Source organism: Podarcis bocagei, assembly GCF_964188305.1.
Source record: "Podarcis bocagei genome assembly, chromosome: 2".
Classification (NCBI taxonomy): domain Eukaryota; kingdom Metazoa; phylum Chordata; class Lepidosauria; order Squamata; family Lacertidae; genus Podarcis; species Podarcis bocagei.
The window spans coordinates 76,861,615-76,879,045 of NC_138126.1; the positions used below are offsets into that span (position 1 = coordinate 76,861,615).

At 41.3% G+C, this 17,431-nt stretch overlaps 1 protein-coding gene across 1 annotated transcript; it reads right to left on the reverse strand.

Annotated features, from left to right (window-relative positions):
- Nucleotides 1–330: 330 nt before the first annotated feature.
- Nucleotides 331–16,415, reverse strand: ZCCHC10 (zinc finger CCHC-type containing 10). The gene is made up of 4 exons (XM_081185022.1): nt 16,360–16,415; nt 8,610–8,768; nt 3,928–3,969; nt 331–2,499 (listed from the first exon to the last, which is right to left on the reverse strand). The coding sequence occupies exons 1-4, from the start codon at nt 16,398–16,400 to the stop codon at nt 2,214–2,216; spliced, it is 528 nt and encodes a 175-aa protein (XP_081041148.1). The 5' UTR covers nt 16,401–16,415; the 3' UTR covers nt 331–2,213.
- Between the last annotated feature and the right edge of the window lie 1,016 nt (nt 16,416–17,431).

The following is a 17,431-nucleotide window of genomic DNA, read 5'->3' on the forward strand; positions in this document are numbered from 1 at the left end:
TAAGACTAGAATCAGCTAAGGAAACCAACCAATACAGTGGTACCTTGGTTGTCAAACGGCTTGGCTCCCGAACAAATCGGCTCCCGAATGCCGCAAACCTGGAAGTGAGTGTTCTGGTTTGTGAATGTTTTTTGGAAGCCGAACATCCAACGCAGCTTCTGCGGCTTCCTATTGTGTGCAGGAAGCTCCTGGGGCCAATTGGAAGCCGCACCTTGGTTTTCAAATGGTTCCAGGAGTTGAACGAACTCCTGGAACAGATTCAGTTCGACAACCAAGTTACCACTGTATTGGCACTGAATCAGCATTCTGTTAAAATAAACAATAAAGCCATTTATTTGCATTTAATAATTTATTAATCTTTCCTCTTAAATGATACATTCTTTAGCATGACTTTCAAATAGTTTTCTTGTACTTTTAGAATTACAGTATCTGAGTTCTGCAAAACATAGAAATGGTTACAGACTAAAATGCACAACTTACATAAACATTTAAATAGAACATTTGTATTCAAAAGGCATTCTACACACTACATTTTCATAAAAATATAAAAAATAGTTCAATAGTTAATTCATATTTTAACTAGACTAGGATATTTAAGATCTTCCCCCACATGTTCCCTCTTAGAAAGACTCCCATCAATAAGAAACTAAAAGGAGACTGTATCACAAATTAAGTGACTACTGCCAATTGCTAAAATTTATCACAATAGCAAGTTAGTTCACTTCTGTAACTAGCAAGAAATGTACTGCAATATGATTTTTGCTATTATGTACCCTCCATTTCAAAGTTCATACAATTATATATAACTTGTGCTATGCAAAAAAGAAATAATTCTAAATAAGTGATTGTAAATTAGAATACAATGAAAGTTGCTATATGACCAAAATAAATCAAATTTATCTTACAGTTAAGAATTACTATGCAAAAATAGCACAAGGGGAAATATTTAAAGATACTTTCTTTTTTTAAAATCGGGCTCCAATGAAAATAAATGTTTTTTTTCTTTTCTCCTCATTGAAAATACAACATTTGTATGTTATTACAATTTCTCTAGCCTCCCAAATTAGATTATGGAAGATAAAACGAAGACTTAAAACTCTCCTCATTTTAACACCCTCATTGGGGAACATTTAATTTTATGAAAAGGCACAAAGATGAAACACTTCAGTTGCAACAGTTAACACTACTCTCCATGCGCAGTGCAAATGCAGCTTAAGGGATGGCCTTTAAGCTCTGAACGGGTCTTGTTAAAAAAATTAAAGCATTTGACCCTGGTCTAGAAATTGTGGTACATGCTGGAGAGAGGCATGTATGTAGTTGCATGGAAGGATCTCCACTGATAAACAGATGGTAGGCATTGTTAACATTTGACAGTGCTGTTTACTTGGGGGTGGGGGGGCAGAGAGGTTTCTGGAAATCATTTACCCTCTAACCCAGATGGAGTGACTGCGACTTTTCTATACTGAGAATATGAACCAACCCCTTTTGGGGGGGGGGAGATCCTTAACTGTAGTACCATGTGTGCTGCCCACTACCATGTTAGGGTCACTGCATATCATTTTGCATATGCAGGACCACATTCAGAAGGGCAATCTATGCACAGAAGCCTCTTTCAACAGGCTGAAGCAACCCCACTGGACTGGCATGAATGTATGGTCCTGATCTCCAAAATTCAGCAAATATGATATTGCAACAAATATTTGAGCAGCTACTGGCAGAAAAGGGAAATCTGTTTCACTTGTGCTGAAGGCAGTATCACCCACCCACCCCTTTTAACTGTTAGTGGAGATTGAATATGGCTTTGACATACTAGCCAACTGAAATAAAACTTTGCACCCTTTATCTTCCTATCTTGCTTTTCACATGAAGTACATTGGTATGGACATTGATTGCTTATAACATAACAGGATGGTTCAAATAAATGTGTTTTGCTTGCTGGCATGTAAACATCAGGGTGACTGGACCTTAGTTCATATAAACATTTGATAGATTTCTTTAAAAACTAAGAAAAAAAAGTAGCATTTCCTATTAAACAATAATCCACAAAAATACTCTTTCAATAAGCGTTACTTGCCATTTAACGGTTTATGTCCTATCAACTACTATGTAAAACACACCCCAAAAAAAAAAGAAATCAATTGTAAAAATTGACCTGTTAGTTTCGTTTGGCCATTAAGCATTTTAGATGCTACTCGTTCATCAACACCAGAGTCCTAACACTGCACCAGATTACTTTTCTTCTTCTTTTTCTTTGGCGGCTCATCATCCGTGCTGCTGTCTGTGCTGCTGCTGCTGCTACTGCTGGAGGAACTAGAATCTGTCTCAAAGTCAGAAGAACTGGAAGAACTACTTGAAGAGGGGGATGATGAGGAAGAGGAAGTGCTTTCATCACTGTCACTGTCATCTGAAGAGGAGGATGAGGAATCTTCACTCTCAGATGATGACTCACTGGCTGAGCTGGCGCTGCTGCTACTGCTGGAACTTGTGACACTTTTAGACCTGCACAAGAGTTTTAAGATGACCAGCAGATATTATTCAACAGCACTGCGCGATTCTGTGACTAGCAAAGCCTTGTAAAGCAATCTCAATCATAGACAGCATTCATGTGTTTCCTAAAATATTCTTAGGATGAAATACATTTTTTTTCCCTTATTTTGTATAGCAAGGATTTGTGGGGTGGGGGGAGCTTGGTTCTTTATTTATAGATGTCTGGCTGCTATTTAAAGTAGCTGAAAACAAAAGCAAGGAATATGGGAGTTTCACGTTGGTATACAAGTTACCATGAATATTAAAATTAAGCGTTAGGTGAGCATTAGTCCCCAACAATTATCAAAACCAGTGCTTTTTTCTAAAAAAATGTTTAGGGGTACTCTCATTTTGACTCAAGAAAATCACCATTTTATAGTTCAAATCTGGAAAAATAAATACAGTAAATGGACAAAAGATTCACAAAATGTTTAGGGGTATGCATACCCCTGCGTCCCCCCAGAAACAAAGCACTGATCAAAACCATTCCTAGTTTTGAATTCTGTAGCTGTGCCACTATCAACAAATCATTATTTTAACAAAAAGGTTCATATAATCAATGATCTCCCTGACTGGGTTCTAGGCTCAAATACCCAATCTTACCTGAGGGAATAGCAAGGCTATGGTTTCCTGCTATATGGATGAGCTGCAATAAGTTGCGAGCAGGGGGCGTTATTTTGAAGCCTCCACAAAGTTCTTAAAATTACATTATTTTGTAAAAATTGGCAGCATTAAAAAAAGTAGTTTATCATTAGTTGAATTCTGTATTTCCTTCAGCACAAAAGAAAAGCTGTGTGAAACAGCCAAGAGCAGTTATTATAAATGGGAAGATCCCAGTTTTCCAAAGTACATTGAAGTTTATTTCGTCAGTGTTTATCTGTTTGTTTCTAGAGAATCAGCAGATATATAGCAGAGGGCCACTTACAAGTTCAAGAGGCCTATGGTTTTCAGAGAGACTTGGAAATTAAAATATTGGATATATCTTAGTATGAGAAACTACTGCAGGCTAGGAAGAACATTTTTGCAGTTGAAACTCTGTAGGGAAACATTTTTTCCTTCTATCCCTTGGTTTTGACAGCTACTTCTAATAAAACTATCTCACGTTATCTGTCAAGTGATACACCTGTGCTTACCACTAAAGACAGGAAGAGGTAGAGCAAATGGAACAAAAAATGAATAAACTGGAATAGATCACACTATGCATGATATTAAAAGGCTACTAGAATTAAGTAAATCCCAAATTGGAAAGTAGGTCCCACAGACACTTACTTCTCCATGTCCATAATTAGCACTGCAGCCGGCAACATGCATGTCTAGTTCATTAGCCAAGCTACATAATTTATCACAGAATATAGGCATTAGACAGGGGCAATTGGTTGAGTTTCAGGTTTTCTCACATACCTCTTCTTCTTGCTCTTCCTGTCTGTAGTGCATTCTCCAGAACTGGTTGAAAGTAAGGGCAGGAGAGAAGAGAAACAATTGTTTTAATTAATATGCTGGATTTAAAATTATATATATATATAATTTTAATTATATATATATATAGAGCTCTGTTCTAGTAACAAGAAGCCGAAAGCACCAGCCTGAAGATGACGAGTGAGACCTCGTCGAAACGTCGCCTAGACACCCCAACTCTTACACGGGAAGACACCCGAAGACACCAAAACCTGCATATATATATATATATATATCTCTCTCACACAGTTAGAACTTAAACTTAGCAGTGAGCACGGGGTGGAGAATCAAGCTTCCTAGATAAAATAAGATGAGCAAAAGGGGTAAGGGACAATGATACAGGTATTAATACATTACTTTACTGAATGCTAGTGGCAGAGGTGTTTATGCAAACTGCCCAGGGAAGACATTGAAAACCAGTATATATATTAGTAAAATTCAACACCGTGCAAGCAGAGAAAAAGGATTTCCCTTCTCTTCTCTTCCCATCTGCCCATTGCACCCATACCTCCCCTATCTCTTGCACAGCCTCACCTCCACTTTCTAGAGCAGATTTGGGGGTGCAGGGGGTGTTGCAAGGCAAAGTCTTATTTCACAAGGATGGAAGTCCATTCCGCTCACACATGGACACAACTGTATACAAGCATTAGTACACAAACTAATGTACTTCCCTTGTGCTTGATCCAGAAGCTGCAGTTAGTAAAAATGGGGTAGAATGATTGCAGATTGGAGCAAGGGCCTTGCCCACATATAACAACTTCCTGATTTTCTTGCTTTATCTTTTAGCAATCTGCTTTGAGGTGTCTTACAATCAAGCAGTGCAAAATTTTTATGAAATAAATAAATAAGAAGCAAAACTGAGAAAAACCATGTGCTGGCCTCTCTCTCAAGTTGTCCCACTTAAAGGAAATAAGAAACCCGGTAGCCTGGTAACAGCATTACTGAATTTTTCTTCTTTAGCTATAGTTGCCTTTCAACATTATCACACAGCTTGATTTCACAAGACTCGTCAAATTTGCTAAAAAGAACAGGGATGTAAATGGGTGTAGTATATGTAATGTAATTTGCCCAAGCTTTTATGGTGAATTTGTAATACTAGACGACGGATGCATAGATAAAGAGAAAGCGTGGGCAATTGTTTTGAAACTGTATCAGCTAGCTGTAGCGAACCTACTTATCCATGTATCTAAGTCTCAAGAGTCTGCAGTTTATTCTATACATCCATTATTATTTGATTTGCTGTTGCTTAAAAAGAGGGGGAATTTGCAGTCTTGGTTTTTACACAGTTAAACTGCCTTGAAAATATAAGCATGGAAAAATAGTTGGTTCAGTCATTTATCAGAATTACACAAGAATAATAATTTTCAGGCATGAATGTTTAGGAAATTATTCAGAGTTCAGCAATACTGCAGGAATAGCTAGTATATTAAAATGCCAGTGCTGTCAAAACATCATGCAGCTCAGATGCCAGCTGTTTAAGTAAATAGCAGCACTAGTAATTCTGGGTGAATATAATATGGATGGCTGCTTTGCTGCTCTTGGCTAACATTTACCGTATTTTTCGCTCCATAGGACGCACTTTTTCCCTCCTAAAAAGCAAGGGAAAAAGTCTGTGCGTCTTATGGAGCGAATGTGTGTTCCCTGGAGCCAAATCGCTGTTGTCCTGTGCTCCTGGGCTGCTCTTTGGGGGTGGGGGGAGGAGCCACGGTGCTCTGCCGGCAGCCTCTGCTTTCCCCGAAGTCCCGACAAGGTTTGCAAGCAGCGGGAAGGCTGTGCGCTCCCGGGCTGCTCTTTGGGGGTGGGGGGAGGAGCCACGCGGCTCTACCGGCAGCCTCTGCTTTCCCCTGAAGTCCCGACAAGGTTTGCAAGGTTTGCAAGCAGAGGGAAGGCTGTGTGCTGCTGGGGTGCTTTTGGGGGGTGGGGAGCTACACTGCTCTGCCTACAGCCTTTGCTTTCCCCTGAAGTCCCGACAAGGTTTGCAAGGTTTGCAAGCAGAGGGAAGGCTGTGTGCTGCTGGGGTGCTTTTTGGGGGTGGGGGGAGGAGCCACACTGCTCTGCCTACAGCCTTTGCTTTCCCCTGAAGTCCCGACAAGGTTTGCAAGCAGAGGGAAGATTGTGTGCTGCTGGGGTGCTTTTTGGGGGTGGGGGTGGGGAGCTACACTGCTCTGCCTACAGATTTGCTTTCCCCTGAAGTCCGTGCAAGGTTTGCAAGCAGAGGGAAGGCTGTGTGCTCCTGGGGTGGAGGGTGGGGGTGGGGAGCAGCAAATTGCTGTCTCTCAGTGCCTCCTAATTCAACTGCAAAGGATTGCCTAACTGGATTCTGAGCTCCATTTGAAGTTTACAAATAGTAAGTTTGGGGATTTCTTCAAGTAGCAGTTTTGGGGAAATAGTCATAAATACATGCAAAGCATCTCTACAAACCAGTAATAGTAATTTCAGCTAAAACTGAGCAGGTATCTGGCTCAGGAACAGTTTAAACTGCACAGCTATAACCAGACATCCTGTGTGTGTGGACCATGTTCCTAGTAGCTAATCTTTACTGCTGAAAAGAGGCTCTGATTTTCCACTCCAACTCTATAATTCATTATACAAATTCTTACAAGTACAGTCCACCTATACTTAACCAAAAACATTGTGTTCTCTTGGTATTGAATGGAAGCTATTTATCTGCCCTCTTTTCCTCCTCTGTTCTTTGCTCAGTCACTCCATTTTGAATCTTCCTTTCAAAACAACCATGCCTGTTTTGAGAAAACTTCAGAGATTTAGGAACTGGAGCACAATCATTTGATCTTTAGCTTCACAGTATTTTAATATTCTTTTGGAAGCCGCCCAGAGTGGCTGGGGAGGCCCAGCCAGATGGGCGGGGTATAAATAATAAATTATTATTATTAATTATTATTATTATTATTATTATTATTATTATTATTATTATTATCATCATCATCATCATCATCATCATCATCATCATCTTTTTGCTGTTCCTCCATACTCCAAGCACTTCTCATTTGCACAGCCCTGGTTTCTCTCCCTGACTATTAATATTCTTGATTAATAACAGTAAAATGCTCAAATTTTAGTTTTTGTGACTGCTGCCAATACTGACTTCCCAGTGATAATGAAAACAGCTACATTATAATGGAATGCGTCCTTTTTCCATTCTCATCATTATATACCATGGCTCGCTTTAAAGCAGCAAAGTGGACAGGAGCCACACACTTTGCTGTTTTAAATAGTTTAGTACAAAATTTGAGTCAGATTTTTTTTCTTGTTTTCCTGCTCTAAAAACTTGGTGCGTCTTTTGGTCAGGAGCGTCCTATGGAGCGAAAAATACGGTATATCTTCAACAGAAAACGGCGAGGCTGTATCTTTACTATAAACAGGAAACCAGCATCATCTTCATCACCCCCATTGTAGTTTAATACATGTCTCACTGCATCCATTTATTCCTATTATGATACTATAGCTCCTATTTCTTAGTTTACACATGATGCGGTGAAATGGCTAAGAATGTAAGCTGGATACCCCTTGACTCAAGTATCGCTTCAGCTGCAAACTCACCTGTTGGCCTCGGAAAGCTACTATTGCCTTAAACTCAGCAAATTTTCTTTAGTGTGGAGATAATGACTTGCTCTACAAGGCTGTTTTAAGGAGTACTGAAATACTCTAAAATTTGCTGGGAGAGTGGGAAAATATGCACTAAACATAATGATATGATGAAATGTTAGTTTGAGAGTTAAGTGTGTGCTTGCAAAACAAAAAACAAAACAAAAACCGCTTGGTTATTTTTTTAAGCCCCTTGGCTGGCAGACAATAGCAACAATGTTAGCTTTATTACACAGCCAACTATGTTTTGTTAAATAAATGTCTAAATATGCAATAGTAGTACAGTGGTACCTCGGGTTACATATGCTTCAGGTTACATACGCTTCAGGTTACAGACTCCGCTAAACCAGTAATAGTAGCTCAGGTTAAGAACTTTGCTAGTGCTCCCTCTAGCTAGTCTGGCTTTTGGATAGCCCCGTGAAGCTTCCGCAGGGCACGGGGATGAAGGCTCCCCATGCCCTGCGGAGGCTTCATGCAAAGCTAGACCAGCTATCCCAGCGGCTATCCCAGAAGCCAGAACAGCAAGAGGCTATCCCAGAAGCCAGAACAGCAAGAGGCTATCCCAGAAGCCAGATCCCTATTGCTGTTCTGGCTTCTGGGATTAAGAAATATGTTTTTCTTGTTTTCTCCCCCCCCCCAAAAAAAAACACTAGGTGCATCCTATCATCTGGTGCATCCTATAGAGTGAAAAATACGGTATCTTTCCCACTGAAACCAACAGTCAACCAATGGATTCAAGTTACAAGAAATGACATTCTGACTAAACATCAGGAAGAACTTTCAGTGAAACAGACTCCCATGAGAGGTGGTGGACTCTCCTTCCTGAGAGGTTTTTGAGCAGAGGTTGGATGCCCCTCTGCCATGGATGCTTTAGTTGAGATTCCTGCATTGCAGGGGGTTGGACTAGATGACCCTCAGGCACCTTCCAACTCTACAATTGTACGATTCAAGGGCTCTTAAACTACAGCTTGATCACATGCACTTTTCTGCAAATGGTGTACAGTCTCCTTCCCCTGTGATCTTACCTCTGTTGTAATAGTTGCTTCTCTTTTTCCTGAAGTGCTTTTTTAAACTCTGTTGTCCTTGATGGTCTATGCAGATATTTTCTTTTCCCTGTACATTCATAGGTCCAGTGTCCAAATTCCAAACACTTCTGACATCTCACATGCTGCTTGTTTGCTTCCCTATGGAAATATCCAAGAGTATTTTAAACCATATGGCTTTGATTTAAAAGCTGACTATTAACCACAGCTAAGATCAACATTCTAGAAAATAGATGGCAATTCCAACATAAAAACTACCAACTTTGGGCCCCTAGTAGGGGGTTATATTTGTAATTTGATGAGAACAGACTGTGGCTGAACAAGAAGCTTATGACAACTGCGTAGTATAATCCACTGATAACATTACAAGTTAGAGGCTGGGTTCAACTTCCAGCAAAAATATCTCCTATCTAAGATATCCCTCACATCACAGCTAAGGTCATTCTAGTTCACTTGTTCCCTTAGTTCCCTTACCAGCCCAAATCCTGTACTCAATTACATGGAGAAGCCTTGTGCTTGCTCCTTTGATTCGCTCTGGTGTGTGCTTTGATTTTTAAAAGTCACAAATGAAATTAGATCCAATTTAGAATGAGCATGCACTAATCTCTCTGCTTCAGTTCCTGGGTGGGCACAATGCCATCTAAATGCAAGCAACACTGAAATCCCACGGTTTCCTATGGGCAGCTCTTACTTCCACCCCAGGGGAAAGGGGAAAATATAGAGAAAATATAGAGGAATCAGAAAGTTCCATTTCCAGACAATAAGGTGTCACGGTGTCACAAGGAGCTAGCTACTGTATTGAACCAATCTACTGATGAGGGTAATTTTAACACTTCCCAGCTTATGATCTCTGTCCTTAAATATTCATGAGTGTGCCATCCCTGTTTACTCCAAAAAGGCAGTAAATTAGTAAAAGGGGGAAAGTGCAAAGGAGGCTGAATGTCCAATGAAGTCATTCCACACCTGCTGCAGAAATCCTTTCATCTCTCCCCCAACCCAGCATGAGACACAGATGTGTTACCAGCAGGAGCAGCTGTAACAAGAAAAAGGAACAGCTAGAACTACAGCATGTTCCAAAATAACATTTGAATGTTCTTTCCATTGTCATAGCAAAGATAGGTGAAAACTGAATATAGACAGAAATGTATTTCAGTCCATACAATTATTTAATAGAAAAAAATGTTTACATAGTTTTACAATACAAGAAAAATGAAAAATCAAGGAGCAGCTGTCAAACCCTCTTTCAGTTTCCTTGAGCTGCCTGCCAGAACATCAAGGTGGTATAAGATTCTGTAGTACATTCTCGAAAATAAGTTAATACACCCAAGAGCAAACTGGACAGATCGTTGCTAGATCCTAATTTTAATTTTCCTATTCAGTTTATTAGACCATATTAAACTCCTCCTTACCCTCTGCCTGACAATTGATTTGGGGGATGGTATGAAATACAGGTTCAGTACTGATGGGGATTCATAGCTTCATCTGCATTACAAGTCTCACTGGATCATGTTGGATATATACCAGTTGGAGACTTGCCATGTTTGCACGGTTATCATAAGACAAACCAAGATAGACAAGATGCATAGAGTTATAGTTGTTTCCCATTATAGTTACTGGGATTTGGGGTGTGCTTCTGACTGCTCAGGAGACATTGCCTACATCTTCTACCCATGCTACTCAGTTGTGTCTAGGGAGAACTGGAGGGAACTGTCAAAGGTAGTATGCCCCTGAATACTAGGTGCTGGGAATCACAGGTGGGCAAAGTGCTGTTGTGCTGATGTCCAGTTTGCAGACTTCCTACAGGAATCTGGTCAGCCACTGCATGAACAGACTTGGACTAGATGGGCCACTGGCCTGATGCAGTAGGCTTGTCTTATATTCTTAAGATGCCCTGCTTCCCAGGAGAGAAAGAGGCACAGACTGGATGCTCCCTCATATCCACAATAGTAATCACCTACTGTCTTGAGAATTGTCCTTGTCTCAAGGTCAGAGGAAATGGAGATGTGACAACATCTCGGGTTTTGGAGGCAGGAGCTCCAAAGGCAGGGAGAGAGAACACTCTTGGATACTACACTACAAAGAAAAGTTGGTAAAGGAAATATGCTTAAGCTAAAATTATAGCTTCACTTAATGTATGCTTTGCTATTCACACCAATGACCTAACTGGAATTTAGGTGACTGATCCACAAGCCAGTTGAACCAGAGTACATGGATTACATCAATGGTCCAATGCAATCTAACTCCATTAAAAACATTTTTAAAATGATTGCGGTTTTACCATTGCCTCCAATGGTTGCTGCATTACTAACTTTTCCTCCCTTGGGACAAATATGACTTACATGTAAGTACAGTACTCTTGTTTAGCTGGACTGAGGATTAATCTTCTAGAACTAAAGCAAGTGCTTTTGTTGTTGTCGTTTCACAATTAAGGCAGAAACTTTTGACAAATTTAATTCCCATATGGGAAAGTGGTAAATATGGTTTCAAACTGTCCTGTTAGAATGCAAATAAGTGCAAGAAAGCTTAAGGAACTGTTACTACGATAAAAAACACCCGACAAAAGTAGGGAAAATGTAGCCAAGAGCTATTTTCACCTCACTAGCTGAGGAGCTAGCAGTTATTGATTTTCTCCTTCTCCACCACTACACACACCCCTGCCTATCACATGCAATTCACAAGACTGGTGATAATATCCAAACTGGAATAACAGCTACAGTAAATACTAGTACATTTATTCACAGACTATTATTCAGTGATAATGATTACAGCTGCAAAGCAGCAACTGTATAAATTGGAGGAAATGTATTAAAAATATAAGTTCTTCATCATGAGCAGCAACTTGAAAGTATTTATGAAGATAAAAATTGAGAATTCATCTGAAAAACATATACATTCTACCCGGCCTGAGATTGTTCCTAGAAGGCATAGAGTATCTTTTTGGCTTTTTAAAACTAAAACCAGAGTCAGGAATCTGGGCTGCGGTCCAGAAGCTATTTACATGAGAGTATCTTTTCTGACTTCAAATTGATTTCAATATTCTAGCAATAGGCTCCACCCCTTGATGCCTCACAGATCTACAAAAACTGAACCAGTGAATATCTGATATTCTACTACATTTCTATTGCTGAAACTAAGCAAGATTACCTGGGTGTCATGTGTGCAAATCTACATGTGGATGTCACACATTTAATAAATAAAAACAATAAACAAACAAAAAATAAAAACAAAAAATAAATTGTTTCTAACTAGACAAATGTTGATGGTCTATTATTGCAAGAAAAACCGCTAAAGGTTTAAAAAGAGATACAGTGGTACCTCGGGTTACATACGCTTCAGGTTACAGACTCCGCTAACCCAGAAATAGTGCTTCAGGTTAAGAACTTTGCTTCAGGATGAGAACAGAATTTGTGCTCCGGCGGTGTGGCAGCAGCAGGAGGCCCCATTAGCTAAAGTGGTGCTTCAGGTTAAGAACAGTTTCAGGTTAAGAACGGACCTCGGGAACGAATTAAGTACTTAACCTGAGGTACCACTGTATAAGTATGAGTGAATTGAAGAGAGGTGTGCTAACTGAGGCTTTAGTTTTGTTTTCATTATTTAAATTTTAATGTTCTCAATTCCTGGAGTTGATTTACATAATATTAATTCTGTTGTAAGCAGTTATTAGCCATTAGAAAAAGTCAAAATACTTACACTTCTAAATGAGTAAGTAAAAGCTACTATCATCTTTTTTATATTTAGAATATTTCTACACTATCCTTCAATTTAAATTTTTAGTGCATCTTATGGTTAAAAGTTTCTAAAACACAATGGAGAACAAAGGTCAGAACGTCAATAAATTCAGCAAAACAGATGAAACTACATCTAGAACCAATTTACATTATATGTAGGAATACCATGAAACATTTGTGCTCACTCAGTGTCAGAATGACAATAGTTGGCATCATGCAAGGTTTGATAATGAGGCACTTTATAAACTATATCTCAAATATAGCCCCATAAAAACTTGAAGGGCCAATCACTATACCCACACTGAAATTCTATGCACAGAAAGCTGTAACATGACTGCATTGCTGGGGGAGTGAGGCCTTGTCCACATTTAACACCTGTCCTCAGAGTCTGCACTGGTTGCCTGTCTGCTGCCGGGCCAAGTTCAAGGTGTTACTATGAAGATATAAAGCCCTTAACAACTTGGGACCAGTTAACCTAGGAGATTGCTGTATCCCTTACGTGCCCACTTGACCAGCAGAATTGGCACTTTTACCAATGCCATATAACCCACACCACTTCTGCAAGAACTTGATCATTTAGTGTGGCAGCAACAACACAACAAGAAGTAAAAATTAAAAACTGCTCAGGAATGTAGAAAATAGTCAACTTAAAAAGCAGAAAAGTATCCCATAGTTAACAGCTGCACTGCAGACATTTCTGCATGTTTGAAACACCCTGCTTACTGATATCAGGCAGGCACTTTCTGTGTATTCCTTTCAGTGCCTGCTGAACACATTCTTATTAAGATAAGCCTAGCCAGATGTTTAGAAAGTTTGTAGGAGTTTTGATTTGTTTAGTCTAGTTTACTGCAGCTTTAACCTTCTGTGCGTTTCAAATTACAGACAATATTTTTTAAAGTAATAATTTTATAGGGATTGTGTGGGGGTTTTTTGTAAACCACTTTGAAATATTTTCTACAATCAAGTGGTGCATAAGTTTTCTTAAATAAATAATTATTTGAGTGTGGCTTCCACATGATAAAAGTGAGGCTCCATACAGGACAAATACACCAAGAAGACCTCTTCCCTTTGCAGGAGTAGTGAACAAATTAGAATGGTCCGTCTTGGAAACAGAGTGAGCCACATTTCCTGACAAATTAGGTTGGGACCTAATTAGGAAGGGCTGATGCTCATGTCAAAGTCATAGCAGCTTTGTATGCTGCAGAAATGACTTGGGCTTCAAACATCACTCCCAAATGCCCATGCCTATTAAACAGGGCACATTTAGCTCTCTGTTATACTAGTGAACTGGGGAAAATGAAGCAGACCAAACACTGGTTTGAACACAAGTTATGGGAATTTTGGGTCAATTCAACTAATTCCAATGAACAACTAATATTAAGAGCTACTCTGTACCAGTGATAGGAGTGAAGAATGAATACTTCACAACCAATGAATCCCACGTCCAGTAACACTTTGAATGGTTTGGGGCAGGTATGGTGAACATGTGGTTCTCCAGATGTTGCCTAACGCCAATGTCCATGCCTGGGAAGGCCAATGGCGAGTTGTAGTTCAGCAACACCTGGAGGGCCAAAGGTTTCTCACACCTGGTTTGGGGTCTTCAGCTAGGCCTACAAGTTTACGTTTAAAAAGCCTCGGTAGTCTCCTGTGATTTATTTGCTAAGCACTTTAAGAATAAAATTGCTTGCACCTGTTTTGACCTAGACACCACTACTATTGCTGCAATCAGTGAATGTGTCTGAAGAAATAACTGGTATTAGTTTATCAGACGAATGCCAGTTGTTGAAGGTCAACATGCTTGCAAGGATGTGGCTTACTACACATTGCTGGACGCCTGATACCCATGGCTTCTAATGTCCAATAAGAGATGGTTGACCAGCTGGCTAGAGGTGGGCATTAGTGTCTCATTCTGATAGGTAGTGGTTGTGGGTGTCCTGAAGGAGAATATTGTGAAACCACTCCAAAAGAAACCCTCTTTAGACCTACAAGTGTTGTTTGCTTCACCCTATTGTACTAAATCAAAGAGAATGACTATGATGGATTTTCCTCCAAGCATTTTTGAAGCCGTATGAGTGTATATGAAGCAGCTAAGAGTATGTGGTTTGTACCAAGTCATAAATAATAACTAGGAGATGGGTTAGATGGATACTTGTGTCTTTATTCCACTTGCCGTTTTACTCACCCTTAGTAAAGGGAACAACATTTTAAAGGCATGGTACACTACTAATATGCACACCAAGACCTCATAAAAGGCCCTATACCGTTTCTGAGTAAATCATAAATCCTAATGAGGATTAAGAATCAACACTGTACAAGCCTTCTGCATGATAGAAACGAAAGGATATTACAACAGACCCTACAATCCATGCTGCAAGAGAAACTAGAAAAAATATAGGAAAACTGAATCAGTCAAACAAGGATAGAATTATTTTGTGCAGGCATCTTAATTTTTGAAACCAAAGAACATGCAGCATTTTAAATTTTGCTTTGTCCCTCTGATATTCTTTCTGTAAATGACCTTGACTGACTCACATAAGTATTACTACTTTACTGTATTAGTACAATAATGTGAAGCAGCATTTATGAGTACATAAAAAGCTTGTATGGGTAATCAAAAACAAGCATGAAGTCATGTCTCCTTTTCACATTTTCCTTTAAGCTTAGAGCCATCAAAAAGTGCCGAGATTCACAGGGATTACACACTTCTAGTGTGAGAATCATTTCTATATATTTATTAATAGAAATGTCACAGCACTGGAAAGCTTTGGTTATTTCCAATTCAGTCTTATATCCACATATCCAGTCTACATGCGGAACCCTAGTGGAGGCACCAAGCCAAAGAAAATACCTTCAACCTTTGCTAAGCATTCACTCTGAGGGAATCAGCTACCAACTCTGTATGCCTAGATAATCTTTTTTTAAAACCACAGTCCTTTTCACCCTTACACAGAAGCCAGCCCCATTCAACTTAGCAGCCCTTACTTCCAACCACTACACACAACAACTTTTCCAGCTGCACTGCACCGAAGGCAACTTACCGCAAAGCCTGTATGAAAGCAGTGTGTCATTCTGTGCGAGGAGGTGGTGTGTGTGTGGCGAGGGAACAACCGTACGTCACATAACACAAGACCACCTTCTACACAACAGTAGCTTTTGAACGGCTAGAAGAAGAAGAAGAAGAGTTTGGATTTGATATCCCGCCTTTCACTCCCTTTAAGGAGTCTCAAAGCGGCTAACAATCTCCTTTCCCTTCCTCCCCCACAACAAACACTCTGTGAGGTGAGTGGGGCTGAGAGACTTCAAAGAAGTGTGACTGGCCCAAGGTCACCCAGCAGCTGCATGTGGAGGAGCGGAGACGCGAACCCGGTTACCCAGATTACGTGACTACCGCTCTTAACCACTACACCACACTGGCTCTACTGGGCGAGATAACACAACTCCGCAAACGAAAGACGACCAACGCCACTAAGATTCATTTGAAAGCCTAACCACATTTTGCTAGCAGGCAAGATAAACAAGAAAAGGAGAAAGAAGCGCCCACCAGGCCACGGAGAGCCTCCCTTCGTGAACCTGAAGGGACCCCCATCTATCGCCCGCCCACAACCCCGGCGCTTCCCACACCGGTCATTCAGAGGCAGGTGCGAGGGAGGCAGGTGCGAGGGAGCAGCGCGGACACCAAGGGACGGTCCCGCCTCGTGAAGAACCGGGCGCCCCCTCCCCCCCCGCCTCCTCTAGCGCTCTCATTCCATTTCTATTTCGCTTCCAGGCCGCGCGAGCTGCTGCCCCGCTCCCAGAGCTCGCGCTTGTCCTCGCGGCTGACAGGTAGAAGCAACCTGGGAGCTTCTTGGGCTGCACGCGACTCCCCTCCTTCAGGACGCCGCTCCCCGCGGCTGGTCTCCGGCAGCGGCGGCGCCTCCCCTCCCCCCCCCCCCACCGCCGTCTCTTTCCCCGCAGCGCGACCCCCGACCCTCGCCCACAACAGCAGCAGCCCCTCGCACACTTACGCCTGTCTCCGAGCGATAAGGCGGTGCATGGGAGTCGCCATCTTAGCCACCGGCCGGGCACTGGCGCACGCTGCATGCCGGGAACGCAGCCCTCCCTTTATCCGCCCTATTGGACGAGCCGGGCTCAGGCAGCCCGTCGAGCGAACGCCGGGAGGGTGGGGGAAGGAGGGCGGTACCATTAGGGGGGGGCCGAATACGGTCTCACTCCTCCCCCCCTCCGCGTCTTCAGCTCTTCGTTGTACGGAGCCGGACCTGCTTTACAGTCCTTTTCTCCCAGCTTCCCTTCTCAATATCGAAATGACGGCTGCAAGTTATGTTCTTGGCGCTTTAGAAAGCTCTGCGCTTTCTAAAAGACATGGGATTGGGCCGCTTTCGTTCTCCCTTGCGTTAAGAGAAGAACTCCCTGCAAGTGGAAATCTAGCACTGCAGGGAGGACCCGAAGTAGTTTGCTTTCTTGCGAGCGATGTTGTTGTGTGGTATCATAAATTGTGCGGCCCATCTGCATACTTGAGTTGGACAGTCCGCTTTACAACCTTTGAATAACAACGACGGAGTGTGCCGTTTCATGCTGCAGGTGGTCCATATAATGGCTGATTACTCCACGTTTAAGCAAATTGCAAGAGGAAAACTACCTCATCAAAGAGAAACATTTGCCATGCCCCTTTCCCTGCTGTCTAGTTTTCTACTTACAGGGCACCCTGTTTTGTTTTAATGTCAGACAGCATCTGCAGTACTAAGTGATCCATTCCATTCAGTCACTTCAGAACTCTTTCCTCTAATTCCTCACCTCTGTTGCATGTGTGGATCCAACCTGTAATATGAAAAATCTATAAAAACCCAAGTGAAGCATCACTTTAATTGATAGCATGCTGCTCACAGCGTAAGATACAAACCTTGGTAGCTAACAAACACCATAGATAAGGTGTGTCCTGTTCAAGTGTTGCACTAGGACTCAAGATTCCTGCTCAAATCTCCACTCTGCTAAGAAGCTCACAGGGAGATCGGGTCCCACTATCTCAACTTGCCTCTGTTACAAGATGGTTGTGAGGATGAAATTGGAAGAGGGGAGGAA